Source organism: Carcharodon carcharias, chromosome 12 (genome assembly GCF_017639515.1).
Source record: "Carcharodon carcharias isolate sCarCar2 chromosome 12, sCarCar2.pri, whole genome shotgun sequence".
NCBI lineage: Eukaryota > Metazoa > Chordata > Chondrichthyes > Lamniformes > Lamnidae > Carcharodon > Carcharodon carcharias.
In genome coordinates this window covers 53,204,359-53,220,596 of record NC_054478.1, presented here as the reverse complement: position 1 = coordinate 53,220,596, position 16,238 = coordinate 53,204,359, and the positions used below count along the sequence as shown (strand labels likewise).

General features: G+C 44.2%; 1 protein-coding gene across 1 annotated transcript in view; it reads right to left on the bottom strand.

The window, feature by feature from the left end:
- Nucleotides 1-16,238, bottom strand: part of LOC121284675 (inactive dipeptidyl peptidase 10-like) — an 864,551-nt gene that overhangs the window by 504,577 nt on the left and 343,736 nt on the right. Inside the window, exon 4 of the mRNA XM_041200234.1 lies at nucleotides 13,114-13,208. Coding sequence (XP_041056168.1) covers nucleotides 13,114-13,208 — 95 coding nt within the window. The remainder of the gene's footprint in view (nucleotides 1-13,113; nucleotides 13,209-16,238) is intronic.

Here is a 16,238-nt window from a genome sequence, read left to right as displayed (position 1 = left end):
ACTTCAATGGATGAGAATGTACCTGAGTCAAGTGAGTTGGAATTAAATGTGGGCAGAAAAAACAGTGGCTGAACAATGATCCACGTTCAAAAGAAAAACTAAAACAAAAACAGAATTACCTGGAAAAACTCAGCAGGTCTGGCAGCATCAGCGGAGAATAAAAGAGTTGACGTTTCAAGTCCTCATGACCCTTCAACAGAACTATGTGAATCCAAGGAGAGGGGTGAAATATAAAGCTGGTTTAAGGTGGGGGGTGGGGGGGGGGTGGTGGGGAGGTGTGGTTGTAGGGCCAAGCAAGCAGTGATAGGAGCAGATCATCAAAAGATGTCACAGACAAAAGAACAAAAGAACACAGAGGTGTTGAAGTTGGTGATATTATCTGGAAATAGGAAAAAAATATATAAATTATTGGAAAAAACATTTTTTCTTTTCCACCTATTTCCATTATTTTTAAATCTTTTATGCTCCCCCCACCCCCACTAGAGTTATACCTTGAATGCCCTACCATCCATTCTTAATTAGCACATTCGTTTAGATAATATCACCAACTTCAACACCTCTGTGTTCTTTTGTCTGTGACATCTTTTGATGATCTGCTCCTATCACTGCTTGCTTGTCCCTACAACCACACCACCCCCCTCCGCTTCTCTCCCTCCAACCAACACCCCCACCTTAAACCAGCTTTATATTTCACCCCTCTCCTTGGATTCACCTAGTTCTGTTGAAGGGTCATGAGGACTTGAAACATCAACTCTTTTCTTCTCTGCCGATACTGCCAGACCTGCTGAGTTTTTCCAGGTAATTTTGTTTTGGATTTCCAGCATCCGCAGTTTTTTGTTTTTATTTCAAAGAAAAAGTATTGCAGGCAACGTCAAGGTATATTCCCCTGAAGGGGAAAGGTAGGACAAATAAATCCAGAGACCCTGGATGATGAGAGAGATAGAGGTAAAGGTGAAAAGGAAGAAGTGCGCATACGACAGATGTCAGGTAGAAAATACAATGTAGAATCAGGCAGAATATCGAAGGACCAGAGGGGAAGTGAAGAAACTAATAAGAAAAGCAAAGAGAGAGCATGAAAAGAGGCTGGCAATGAACATAAAAGTGAATCCCAAGGTCTTCTATAGGCATGTAAATAATAAAAGGGTAGTTAAAGCAAGCGTAAGGCCGATTAGGCACAATTAAAGGCATGTGAAGGCAAGTGAAGTAGCGGAGGTCTTGAACAAGTACTTTGCATCTGTATTTACAGAGGAAGAAGATGCTACCCAGGCCAAGATCAGAGAGGAAGTGACTGGTATAATAGAAGAACTTACACAATCAAGAGGAAGGAAGTGTTGGAAAGGCAATCGTTAGTTAAAATATATAAGGTACCAGGACCGGATGAGAAACATCCAAGGGTACTGAGGGAAGAGAGAGTGGAAATTGCAGAGGCACTAGTGATAATCTTCCAGTCTTCCTTAGACACAGGGAAGGTGCCAGAGCATTGGAGAATTGTGAACGCTACACCCTTGTTCAAAATGGGATGCAAGGATAAAGCCAGCAACTACAAATCCATCAGTTTGACCTCAGTGGTAGGGAAGCTTCTGGAAATTATAGTTTGGAACAAAATCAATAGTCACTGAGACAAGTGCAGGATAATTAAAAGCCAGCATGAGTTCATTAAGGGGAAATCATGTTTAACTAACTTGCTGGAGCTTTTTGAGGAGGTAACAGAGAAGGTTGATAAGGGAAACACTGCTGATGTGGTGTATATGGATTTTCAAAAGGCATTTGATACAGTGCCACACAACAAACTTGTGAGCAAAATTCTAGCTCATGGAATAAAAGGGAAAATGGGCACTTAGATAAGAAATTAGCTGAGTGACAGGAAACAGAGATTGGAGGAAGGTTTGTAGTGGAGTTCCCCAGGGGTCAGTGCTGGGACACTAGCTTTTCTTAATATATATTAATAATCTAGACTATGGTGTCCAGGGCATGATTTCAAAATTTGCAGTTGATGCGAAGACTGGGAATGTCAACTGTGATGGGGATAGTCTTGAATTGCAAAGGACATAGACATGTTAGTGGACTGGGCAGACAAGTGGCTGATGAAGTTCAATGCAGAGAAGTGTGATGGGATTCATTTTGGCAGGAAGAATGTGGAGAAACAGTACAAAATAAAGTGAGAAACTCTAAAAGAGGCGTAGGAACAGAGGGACCTCAGTATATACGTACATAGGTCATTGAAGATGGCAGGACATGTTGAGAGAGCAGGTACTAAAGCATATAGTATCTCAGGCTTTATTAATAGGGGCATTGAAGGCTAACGTTCAAGGCTACGGGCCAAGTGCTGGTAAATGGGATTAGGTAGGTAGGTCAGGTGTTTCTCACGTGTCGGTGCAGACTCGATGGGTCGAAGGGCCTCTTCTCCACTGTGTGATTCAGTACAAGAGTAAGGAGGTCATGTTGAACTTGTATAAGATACGAGCTAGGCCTCACCTGGAGTACTGCATCCAGTTCTGGGTGCCATACTCGAGAAAGGATGTGAAGGCATTGGAGAGAGTACAGAGGAGATTCACAAGAAAGATTCCAGTAATAAAGAACTATATTTATGAGGATAGACTGGAAAGGTTAGGACTCTTTTCCTTGGAGAAATAAAGGCTCAGAGGAGACTTGATAAAGTTATGCAAGTTCCTGAGGGGTACGGACAGGGTGAGTAATGAGAAACTGTTCCCACTCAAAAGAACATCAAGCATTAGAGGTCCCAGATTCAAAATAATTGGCAAAAGGAGTAAATGTGATGTGAGGGAAAATTCTTTCACCCCGAGGGTGGTTGGGGTCTGGAACAAACCACCTGAAAGGGTGGTGGAGGCAGGTTCAATCAAGGTATTCAAAAGAGAATTGGATAGCTATCTGAAGAGGGAGTGTGTGCAAGGTTATGGGGATAAGGCAAGGGAGTAGGACTAGGTGGAATGCTCTTTCAGAGAGCCAGTGCAGACTTGATGGGCCGAATGGCCCCTTTCTACACTGTAAAGCTACTGTGATCTTAAGAAAAACCCTGTAACCCGATACTACAATGGTTTGTGGTGGACTTGTGCCCTCTCAAATGTGAATAACATGGCCTTGTATCCATGCAGAAATGCTAATTAGCCATCCCCTGGACCCCAACTTCATTCTATATTGGAATAAATAGAAAGTTTAAAGTAAATATGTTACTCCTTCTTCCCAGTAAGACAACCTGGGACCCTTCCCCCACCCCAGCTTTAACCTTTAACAACCAAGCCACCCACATTTGCTGTTGGGCAGAATTCAGAACAGGTCACATGATTCCCTTCATTCCTCCATCTTATCCTAATTTAAAGAGACAGTGACAGCCCCAAAACATAATGGTCTTACAAACGTAATATTTGGCATTTGTTCGAGCCTGTAAAATGATAAAGATTTCAAAACTAATTATGGGTGTACAGTTTACTGTAGCAGCTGATAACATTGACTATCTTTGTTGGTCTTTAAACAAATGGAATTTATTTGAAAGGGCTGATTCTGATATTAGACAGTAGGTGCAGGGTAGCAGTGACTGTTCTTATGAAGTGCTCTTTAATGAGCTCCCCCACCTCCTGACCATCCTCCAAATTAGTTGTATCCTATCGCTTATCATGCTAAAGGTCATTTAATGGTGGCTTCATGTGGTGTCCTCATTGTACACACCACACTTTTCAGCAAGCCCAGCTCAGAAGCCCAGGCAAGAAATGTGGGGCTCCAGTCCAAGGTAGGAAAATAAGAGCGTAGTAACAATCCAATGGTGATTACCACTCCATGGAAGATTTGACCCCTTGTCTCCAAGTAGTCAGCTGTGCAGGGAAAAAAGACGGGTATAGAGGATTGCTACAAACTAAAAGCATCATGAAGGTTGCCAGGAAAACAGGCACAGACAGGCATGGTATGCTGCTGGTCATTACGCACTAATTGCATATTAATCAAGTTGAAGCCCTTACTGTTTATGAGATGGTGCACTCATGCAAAGGTGCCAGCATGGGAAGATGGGTGCAGTTAATGATATTTTGGAAAGGAGAGAATTTAGCAAACAGTGTGAACCTCAAAGTCCCTTCTTGGTACTTCCATGGAAAAACTGGATAAAGTGCTCGCACTAGCAATCATGCAATCAACCACTTGCTTAATGCATACAAGAATTGCAGACCAACTCATGTTACTAATATCCTCTCTGACAGCCTGAGTAGAGGAACAATGTAGGGCTGTCGTGTCCGACTGCAATAAGCAGTGCTATGCCTGCTCTGACAATTAGTTGCAGATTTTGTTGCAGAAGGTGACACAGTTCTGTGACTGCCTCCCCAGAAAAACAAAGTCTCCTTATACACTGCCCCACAGGCACACTTTTGTCCCAATTCTCTACCCAACCCTTCAGTACTCCTCAACCTTCCAGCTATCCTGCTGCCAACCCAAGCTTGACTCCCTGTCAGATAAGTCCACAACTTCCCTCTGTACCTTTCTTGGCATCCTTCAACGGGCTCATGGAGACACTCAGTGCAGGCTCATTATGAGCAGCAACCCCAATTGCTCCATGCCACTCCCTCATCAACCTTTCTGCCCAATGTGCCCACCGGACTAACCTTGCCAATCTTCTTCTGGTCCAACTCACCCCTTCCATTGCTGACACTGTGGACTCTGCCAGTGGATCAGCTCCCACCTCATCACATCTCCCCTCAGAATGTCCATTCACTTGTGAACAAGGGCCTTGCCATCTGTGAACTTATTGTGGATGATGGCATTGACATTATGCTCTTAGTGGAAAGCTGGCTAAGGTGTGATGACAGCTTCCTCCTTAATGATGCCTCTCCACCTGGCTATATCTTCTACCACTCATCCCATCAAGACCAATGTGGTAGTGGTGTGGTGTTTATTACAAGATCACACCTTGGTCTGACCCACTGCTCCCCAGACACGATCTCCTCCTTTGAGCATCTCACTTTTTACTACCCTTCTCACCTCTCTTTCAAAATTATCATCCTGTACTGGCTTTCCAATTACAATAAAAGTTTTATCACTGAGGTTTCTGCATTGGTTCCCTCCCTCAGCCTTTGCATCAAATAACTTCTAATTCTCAGTGAATTCAATCTCCATCTTAGCTCATCATGCTCTCTCTTCTCTGAATTCACTGTCCTCTTATCCTCCCTAAACCTCTCTCTCAATGTAAACTTCCCAACCCATATTAACAGCTACCCCTTTGACCGTGCCATCTTTCATGGTCTTTCTAGTCCCATTGTATCATTACCGAAAATTATACCATTAACCACTCACATTCCCCTTCCACAGCCCAACCTCACTTCCATTTGTATCCGTCCCTGGAAAAAAACTATCCCCAGCCCCCCACAATTTACTTACAACTGCACTTTCAAAACTCCAACTATTTAGCTTTTGGCCCTGCATTTGCCATAACATTTCTCAACCTCTATGTTTGATGTCCTAATCCCCAGTAAAGCCATTACTCTTTGTCATCCTGGCCATTACCCTGCTATGGCCCTCATCTCTGCTCCCTTAAGTCTAAGGATATGATGGATAGCTGGTTCAGCCACCCATCATCAGATCTAGTTGGACCACTTAAAACACTATCGGGTCAACTCTCATCTACTAAAACTACTAATTTTTCAATGATAATCCTGCATTGCAGATAACCCTGGAACACTGCATTTTTTTCTTTACCAAAAACTGCCTTCTTAATAACCCTCCTCCCCAGTCCCCTGCATGCTCACCTCCAATAACAAGTGTGAGGAGCTCATGGATTTCTTTGTCATTAAGACCAAGAAAATCCATTCAGCTGCCTCTGTTTCATCCCTCCCTTCCACTAACCCAACAGGCCAAATTTCCTTTAATGCTCCCTTGCTTTAGCCCTGAACTCACACTTTTCTCTAGTTTCTCTCCAATCTTCCCTCATGCCCTCTCTGAACTCACGCGATAGTGTAGTGATTTTGTCGCTAGACCTAGTAATCCAGAGACCCAGGGTAACGCTCTGGGAACCGGGTTCGAATCCCAGCACAGCAGATGGTGGAATTTGAATTCAATAAAAATCTGGATTTAAAAGTCTAATGATTTCCCTTTATGGAAGAAAATCTGTTGTTTTTACCTAGTCTGGCCTACATGTGACTCCAGACCCACAGCAATGTGTTTGATTGACTCTGAAATGGCTTAGTAAGCCACTCAGTTGTATCAAACCACTACAAAGCCTCAAAAATGGAATGAAACTGGACGGACCACCCAGCATCGACCTAGGCACTGGAAATGACAACGGCAAACTCAGCCCTGTCGACCCTGCAAAGTCATCCTTACTAACATCTGGGGGCTAGTGCCAAAATTGGGAGAGCTAGTCAAACAACAGCCTGACATAATTATGCTCACAGAATCATACCTTACAGATAACGTCCCATACACCAACATCATCAGCATCCCTGGGTATGTCCTGTCTCACCGGCAGGACGGACCCAGAATAGGTGGTGGCACAGTGGTATAAAGTCAGGACGGAGTTGCCCTACAAGTCTTCAATATTTACTCCGAACCCCATGAAGCCTCGTGCCATCAGGTCAAATATGGGCAAGGAAACCTCCTGCTGATTACCATGTACTGCCCTCCCTGAGCTGATGAATGAGGACTCCTCTATGTTGAACACCACTTGGAGGAAGCACTAAGGGTGGCATTGGTGCAGAATGTATTCTGGGTGGGGGGCTTCAATGTCCATCACCAAGATTGTCTCGGTAGAATGACCGCTGACCGAACTGGCTGAGTCCTAAAGGGCATAGCTGCTAGACTGGGTCTGCGGCAGGTATTGAGTGAATCATCAAGAGGGAAAAACATACTTGACCTCATCTTCACTGACCTGCTTGCCGCAGATACATATGCCCATGACATTATTGGTAGGAGTGACCACCACACAATCATTGAGGATACCCTCAATCGTGTTGTGTGGCACTACCACAGTGTTAAATGGGGTAGATTTCGAACAGATCTAGCAGCTCAAGACTGGGTATCCATGAGGCACCATAGGCCATCGGCAGCAGCAGAATTGTACTTGAACACAATCTGTAACCTCATGGCCCTGCATATCCTCCACCCTACCATTACCATCAAGCCAGGGGATCAACCCTGGTTCAATGAAGGGTGTAGGAGGGCATGCCAGGAGCGGCACCAGGCACACCTAAAAATGAGGTGTCAACTTGGCAAAGGACTACTTGTGTGCCAAACAGCATAAGCAGCAAGTGCTGGACAAAGCTAAGTGATATCACAAACAACAAATCTGATCTAATCTCTGCAGACCTGCCATACCCTGTCGTGAATGGTGAAGGACAATTAAAGAATTCACTGGAAGAGGAGGCTCCACAAATATTCCCATCCTCAATGATGGGAGAGCCCAGCACATCAGTGCTAAAGATAAGGCTGAAGCATTTGCTACAATTTTCAGCCAGAAGTGCCGAGTGGATGATACATCTCGGTCTCCTCCAGAGGTCCCCAGCATCACCAGAAGCCAGTCTTCAGCCAATTCAATTCACTCCGCATGATATCAAGAAATGGTGGAAGGCACTAGATGCTGCAAAGGATATGGGCCCTGACAATATTCTAGCTATAGCACCGAAGACTTATGCTCCAGAACTTGCCATACCAGTAGCCAAGCTGTTCCAGCACAGCTACAACACTGGCATCTACCCGGCTATGAGGAAAATTGACCAGCTATGTCCTGTACACAAAAAGTTGGACAAATCCAACCTGGCCAATTGCCGTCCCATCAGTCTACTCTCGATCATCAGTAAAGTAATGGAAGGAGTCATCAACAGCGCTATCAAGCAGCACTTGCTTAGCAATAACTTGCTCACTGATGCCCAGTTTGGGTTCTGCCAGGGCCACTCAGCTCCTCACCTCATCACAGCCTTGGTTCAAACATGGACAAAAGACAGGAACTCCCAAGGTGAGGCGAGAGTGACTGCCCTTGACATCAAAGCCGTTTTTGACTGAGTGTGGTGTCAGGGAACCCTAGCAAAATTGGAGTCAATGTAATCGGGGGAAAACTCTCCACTGGTTGGAGTTATATCTAGCACAAATGAAGCTGGTTGTTGGAGGTCAGTCATCTCAGCTCCAGGTTATCACAGCAGGAGTTCCTCAAAGCAGTGTTCTTAGCTCAGCCATCTTCAGCTGCTTCACCAGTGACCTTCCTTCCATCAGGAGGTCAGAAGTGGGGATATTTGCTGATGATTGCACAATGTTCAGCACCATTCACAACTCCTCAGATACTGAAACAGTCCATGTCCAAATGTGGCAAGACCTGGACAATATCCAGGCTTGGGCTGACAAGTGGTAAGGAATGTTCATGCCACATGAGTGCCAGGCAAAGATCATCTCCATCAAAAGAGAATCTAACCATTGTCCTTTGACGTTCAATGGCATTACTATCACTGAGTCCCCGCTATCAACATCCTGGGGGTTACCGTTGACCAGAAACTGAACTGAACTAGCCACATAAATATTGTGGCTACAAGAGCAGGTCAGAGGCTAGGCATCCTGTGACGAGTAACTTACCTCCTGACTCCCCAAAGCCTGTCCACCATCTACAAGGCACAAGTCAAGAGTGTGTTGGAATTGTCCCCACTTGCCCGGATCAGTGCAACTCCCACAACACTCAAGAAACTTGGCACCATCCAGGACAAAGCAGCCTGTTTGATTAGCACTACATCCACAAACATTCACACTCTCCACCACTGACACACAGTAGCAGCAGTGTGTACCATCTAAAAGATGCACTGCAGGAATTCACCAAACCTCCTGCGACAACACCTTCCAAATCCACGACCACTACCATCTAGAAGGACGAGGGTAGCAGATAGATGGAACACCACCAACTGGAAGTTCTGCTCTGAGTCATTTACCATCCTGACTTGGAAATATATTGTCGTTCCTTCACTGTTGCTGAATCAAAATCCTGGCACTCCCTTCCTAACAGCACTGTGTGTGTACCTACACCACATAGACTGCAGCGGTTCAAGAAGGAAGCTCACCACCACCTTCTCAAGGGAAACTAGGGATGGGCAATAAATGCTGGCCCAGCCAATGAAGCTCACATGCCATGAATGAATGAAAAAAAAGTCTGTCCATGAGACCCACCTGCTGTTCCCTCAATCATACACCCATGAAACTGCTGACCATCCAACTTCCCCTTCTGGTCCCATGTTAGCCGATATTGTAAATGGTTCTCTCTTTTCAGGTGCTGTCTGTCTCTCCTTTAATTCTGCCATCATCACCCCTTTTCGCAAAAAACAACTAGCCCATACTAAAACAGCTTTTATCAAAGTTACAAATGACAGCCTAGGTGACTGTGACAAAGGTAAACTGTCCCTCCTTGTTCTTCTCAACCTGTCTGCAGCCTTTGAAATGGTTGACCACACCATCCTCCTCCAATGCTTTTCCACTGTCATCCAGCTGTGTGGGACTGCTCTCACTTGATTTCTAACTGTAGCTAGACAATCGCTTGCAATGGCTGCTCCTGCATCATTACCTCTGGTGTCCCTTGAGGATCTACCCTTGGCCCCCTCCTATTTCTCAGCTACATACTACTTATTGGCAACATCATTCAAAGGCATAGCATTAGTTTTCACACTTAGGCTGACAACACCCAGCTCTCCCTCACCACCACCATTCAGGACCTTTCACCATTTCTAAATAATCAGACAGCTTATCTGACATTCTGTACTAGATGAGTAGAAATTTCGTGCAAATAAATATTGGGAAGACCAAAGTCGTTGTTTTCAGTCCCCACTCCAAACTCTGTTCCCTAGCAATAGGCTTCATTCCTCTCATTGGCAGCAGTTAGAAATTAAGCCAACCTGTTCAAAATCTTGGTGTTGCAGCTGGTCGCAAGAAGAGTTTCCAAACCCATATTCGTGCCATCATTAAGGCCACCCATTTCCATTCCGTAACATCACCCTGACTTTTTCCCTGTCACAGCTCATTTGCTACTGAAACACCCTTCTCTGCCTTTGTTACTTCTAGACTCGACTATTCCGATGCAATCCTAACTGGTCTTTCACATTCTGCCCTCCATAAACTTGAGGGGTGGGATTTTCCCCTCCACGCACTAAGTGCGGTAGCAGGCAGGAAAAGCGGCTGTTTTCTTGCCGGCTGCAATGGCGCGTTTTCCCGTCCTATTGTTCACTTCCCACCACATTAAAATGCATCGGCAGGAAACACATTGAATCATGGGCAGGCGGCCTCTGATTTGCCCGCCCCGCCGTGACCTCAGTGGATCATTGCTCAGGGCACCATATTTAAAGCACACCCGCACACAATGTCTTCATTCCAGGACTGCTACAGAGGAGAGATGGCCCCAAAAGGGAAGAAACATTCTGCCTCCAAGTTCAGTGACGCCTCCCTGGACTGCCTTCTGGATGCCTTGAAGGCCAGCTGGTAGGTTCTCTCTCCCTGTGATGGCTGGAGGAGGTCCACAAACCTCTCAGCTGCATCTTGGGAGGTGGTGACCACGATGATGAGCGCCGATGCTGCACAGAAGAGGTCAGCCATCCAATACAGAAAGAGGATGAGTGATTTCATTCATTCCACCAGGGTAAGTCAATCAGCTCATGGCTCTCAACTCACAAGCCCATCAGACACAGGGATCTCACTCGCTAGCTCAAGGGACATCACCACTCATTCTCTCACATACACCTTCACATCTCTATCTGGGCTCATATCCTGTATAGCTCGTGGCTCCAATCACTACCCACACAAGGCAGGCATCCTTATCCTGTGCCTTGGCATGCGTCCTGCTCGCACTCACTCCATCTATCTTTATGCAGGACAAGCTCACCCACAATAGGAGGGCTGAGCTGTTGGACTGGCCAGAGAGGAACAGGACCGTTCATGTGGAACAATGGGAAATGCCATTGAGGTCTGGAACAGACAATCACAACCGGACTTTATGCCGACGGCAAACTGGCATTTTCTGCTCCCATGATATCTGCTGCTCCCGCCTGTCTTGATGCCCACCGCAGGACAGTGAGGAAAATTATGCCTGAGGTCATCCGAAACCCCGATTCCCATGTCTTAACTTGCAGAAGCTCTGTTCATTTATCACCCCACTGCTCACTGACCTACACTGGCTCCCAGCTAAGCCATGCCTTGATTTTAAAATTCTCATGCTTGTTTTCAAATTCTTCCATGGCCTCACCCCTCTCTAACTTTAATCTCCTCCAGTCCCACAATCTTCCAAGATACTTATGCTCCTCTAATTCTGGCCTCTTGTGCATCCCCAGTTTTGATGGTCCAGCATTGGTGGTTGTGCCTTCAGTCGCCCAAGCCACAAGATCTGGAATTTTGTCTCTACTCCTTTTAGCCTCACTACCTCACTTTCCTCCTTTAAGACATTCCTTAAAACCTACCTCTGTGACCAAGCATTTGGTTATTTGACCTAATATCTCCTCAGGTGGCTCGATGTCATACTTTGTTTTATATTGCTCCTATGAAAGCAGCTTAGGGTGTTTCATTACATTAAAGGTGTTTTATAAATATAAGTTGTTATAAAACTTTTAAACCCTGCTGGGAAGATAAGGATTTTGGTGAGTCATCTCCTTCCACTAGTTCTCTATTCAGCTGCAGCCCTGTTTGCTACTTCCTCTTGTTTCTACCACTTCTCCTTCTGCCACTGTATCATTCCCAGAATGACACCTATGAAACAATAAGTGTGACAGCAGAAGCTGTTTAAGCATTCTGAAATTCCAACCACAATTGCAAGTGCTTTGGAGCTATATAAACAAGAAAGAAAAATCACATTGTAATTTAAGCAAAAAGCCTCTCAAAATGATACAATTTTATATGAGAACACCTGTGGATCCCATTAAATACAAATGGAAATGGCTGTCTCTCTCATTGTTTGTTATCAGCAGCAGGAACTGACAATAGGAACATGGACAGAAATGGAAATGGTAGAGATGGTAACATTGTCATCACATCCTGAATTACATTTATTAATGAGGCTCTGATACATCATCATAAAAGTGGTATAGTCTGTGGAGTTTGGTGAAAAAGTGCATTCTCAAGGCGCTTCTCCTTTGCTGTACACTTACCTTGATGGAATTTCCAGGACGCCTGCTTTTGCCCTCATTGTCCTGTCATTTTCATTCATTCATCTTTTTGGGGGCAGGTGTATAGTTCTACCAGGACTTAGGGGAGAATTTCCTCCCCGTTGGCAGGCTGGTTGGGAGGGGGTGCCGTCAGGCGCGGAGTCGATCGCCATATGTGATTGTCCACGTGCCGCCATTTTACATGAGCGGGCCAATTAATAAGGCTCTCCCAGCGTGGCGTACATCCAGAAGCGCTCAGTGCTATCGCTGCGGGCAGGGGGAGGAGGGAGAGTCAAGGCACGCATGTGAAAGAGTGCAGGAATCGCAGAAATTGAGTTAAGTGCACAAGATGTTAAAAAAATTTCAGACATATCCCCACGTGTTTATGAATTTTAATAACTTTTTTAATTTAAGTTATAAACCCTTCGTGAAACCTCATCCCGCCCATGGATGAGGTTTCATGAAAAGTGCGAAGGCTGCCTGGTCTCTTCGCCTGCCAGCCAACTTTAAGGTTGGATGGGCAGCTCTGACAATTGGTTTAATTAGGTTATTAATGGCCTTAACTGGCATTTGACAGTTTGGTGGGCGTGCAGCCGAGTCTGGTGTGCACCCACCGAACAGAAGATCAGAATGATGCACAATGACATTGGGACGCATACCCGGTGTCATTGTGCATCATTTTACGTGTTGGCGTGTGGGGCCCCCCCTTGCACACCAACCAGAAGAGTCTGCCCTCAGTGTCTATTTTAGAAGGGTGTAACTCTCACATCAATGTTCCAACCTCCTGTGACACAAATACCCCACTTTAATTCCTTAAAAATTCCCAAAACTGATAATGATGCTGGAAAACTAGCACACTTATTAGGTATCTGCAAAAATGGTTATGAAGGTTCTCCTTGGCAAGGCTCTTATTTTTGAAACTTGTACAGTTATACCTGAAATGTAATAATCACTTTTGTGTATAAACAAAGCTAAAAACATCTTGAAATGAAAAGATAAATACAAAAATGCAAATTAATTTACTTACGAATGTGCTGTTTTCCAGCAATATGGTTGTTTCATTTGTTACTATATTCAGTTTGATCACATGCCCATCCCTAGTCCGATATACCACTTCCACATCTGTCAGAGAAAAAATTAAGCAATTTAGATATATTTTTCTAACAACACATCTTAATTACAACCTGAAATGGTGCATCAGTTTTGGATAGAAAGAAGGGAATTACAAACAGCATGCTGCAAATACACAACAGACTATTAGCATCTGAAAAGAGTAAAGACAGATCATTCAGCTGCAGACCCTTATTCAGGGTAACAAATGATTTCCACTTGAAACTTTAACCCATCTTTTCTCTTTGCAAATGTTGATTAGATCAGCTGTACTTTTATAGCATTTCCTGTTTTTAATGACCAATTTTAAATTGGGATGAATCAATTTGAAGCTTAAGAGTTCTTTAAAAACAATAGAGCATCTGTGCACTAACTCTAACACATATGTGGATAATAATCAACTTGCATAATGAAGTCTACATAACTAACCTGATCGCGTAAAAGGTAAATAACCGATGGTGAATTCAAAATTTTGTGAAATATCTACTTTAACTTCCTACTGCAATCTAGAAAAATAGCAAGACATCAATTTAACACTACAACTTACATTATTTTATCACTGACCAGGTGAGATGGTTTCATCTATGTTGATATATGCACATAACTTTTAATTTATTTTAACTAAATATTTGTTTCTTTTCAAAGGAATTGATTACCATTTGGTGGTAACCCATCTGATAAATCTATAATTCTGTGCACAAGATAAAGACAACCAAATTCCCTGTCCTCAATATCTTTCCATGATTTCAGTGGATACACAATGACACTGAAACAAAACATAATATGAAGTAATAATGTTACTCAGATGCCATTATTAGTTTTATCAGTATGTTAAGCCAATATTATTAAAATATATTAACATTCTATGCCCTAACATTTCTATCCCTGTTTTGCATGACTGTAGACTTACGTCAAAGTTTTCTAATTACTTCAATGTTCCTTTTGTAAAAAGCTACCAATTACATATTACTGAAACAATTTCCTTACATTTCTGATTGTTTCAGTGTTTCTATCGTACAAAACAGGCACTAGGGGAAAGAACTCCACTGCTGCTGCTGTGACATTAACACAAGGAAATACAAACAGCTTCGTACAGTTGTACAATTGAATCTTTCCCTCACAGTCCCGACATTTTCTCAATTCCATTGCCACAACCAATGCCTCTAGTTGTAACCCGTGACTCCTTCACTTTCTGCAACTTGTAATCTACAATGGGGCATGGACCTTGCATGCTTCTCACTTTCTTTTGGATGCACTCTTCTGCTTATTCCTGGGTGTCCATTCATTGGATACAGATAGCACCACAAGGTGTGCTCTGCTCATTAATTTCTCTTTCTCCAATATTTATTATATTAAATTCTATTGACTTCAGCTGGGAGGGGGAGGAGTTACTCAATGCTGGCAGCCCAATTGTTGATGTGTTATTTCACTTTAGGGGCAACACATTTGCCCAATTCTCTTCACACACAGCACCCACATTTTCACACTTTCTAACAGGAGTCATTAGCAAGAAATCAGGAGCAGGAATCTTAATTGATATTTTCCTCGTAACCCACAGATGCTGTGGTGCTCCAAATACTTTGCTTATTGAGGGTGGTCATCTAAGGTAATAATTCCTATTAAGGAGCACAAGAACCAGTCAGAGTAATCAGTCTTACTGAAAGCCAGGAAAGAAAATATTAATCATTTCTGTAGGACTTAATAAATTTATTCATTTGCATTCGGGACAGAAACAAGAATCTTGCAACACAAAGTAACTGTAAAGTGGTGAGAATATTTTGTTCTAACTTTCCTGTGAAAATATGCACAAGGTTGACAAGATGTACATGAATCTCAAAAGGTTTGCATGCAGGTACAGCAAGTAATTAGGAAGCTAAGTGGAATGTTAATCTTTATTGCAAGGGGCATCAAGTATAAAAGTAGAGAAATCTTACTACAAACGTACAGGACATTAATGAGTCCCCACCTAGAGTACTTGCACAGTTTTGGTTTCCTTACTTAAGGAAGGACGTACTTGCATAGGAAGCAGTTCAAAGAATGCTTACTAGGCTGACTCCTGTGGTGAAAGAGTTGTTTTATGAAGTGAGGTTGAGCAGGTTGGGCATGTACTCATTGGAGTTTGGAAGAATGAGGGGTGATCCTATTGAAACTTGTGATTTTGAGGGAGCTTAACAGGGTAGATGAGAAGAAGGCAGGGAAGTGGGGTTAAGGACATACTCAGATCAGCCATGATCTTATTGAATGGCAGAGAAGGCTCAAGAAGCCAAGCAATCTACTACTATTCCTATTTCTTGTGATCTTAAAATGCAAATTTGACAATTTGTTTCAGTAGATTTTGTGTTTCGGAGCTCAAAAACATTTGAGAGTTTAAGTCTTTCAGGGGATCTTGTAAAATGTAATTCATTGTTGCATTCCCTAGTACTAAGAAAAAAATAATGGAAATTACTGGGGTATAGGGAGGCATTTTCTGAGCCTGCTGGCAGCGGGCGTGATAAGTGGCGTGCCTGGAAAATATGGCGCGACCTGCTTCATGACGGCGTGAAGGCAGGTTGCGATAATCCGCTCAGCCTGCCAATGGTGGGCCGCGTTTCCCACCATCGGTCGGCAGGGAGCTAATTGTAATACATCAGCATATAATTAAAAGGCCATCCCGCCAGGCCATTGGAACCCTGCCATATCATCCATCCTTCCCGCTGACGTGTTTCACAACAGCATGCAGGCAATGTGCATTTGGCGGCCTTCACCTTGGTGAAACTGAGGTGAATGAGCAGCAGTGTTCTTCACAGTTTGCCTGTTATTTACAGGCCTCAGGGGCGCCGGGTGGGGTGGAGGGGGGGCGGGGGGGGGTTGGTAGGGGCAACTGATCCCTGGCCCTGGAGGCAACTGCTGAGCGGGAAGGGGTGGGGGTGTCCTGGGGCCAGTGCTGGCCAGCCTCCAAGGTGGCTGCTGAGGGGGTGAGCGGTTTCCGGGGGCAAGTGTTGGCCAGCCTCGGAGGCGACGGTTGTCAGTGCTGCCCTGGCACTGCATTCCATACACAGGCAA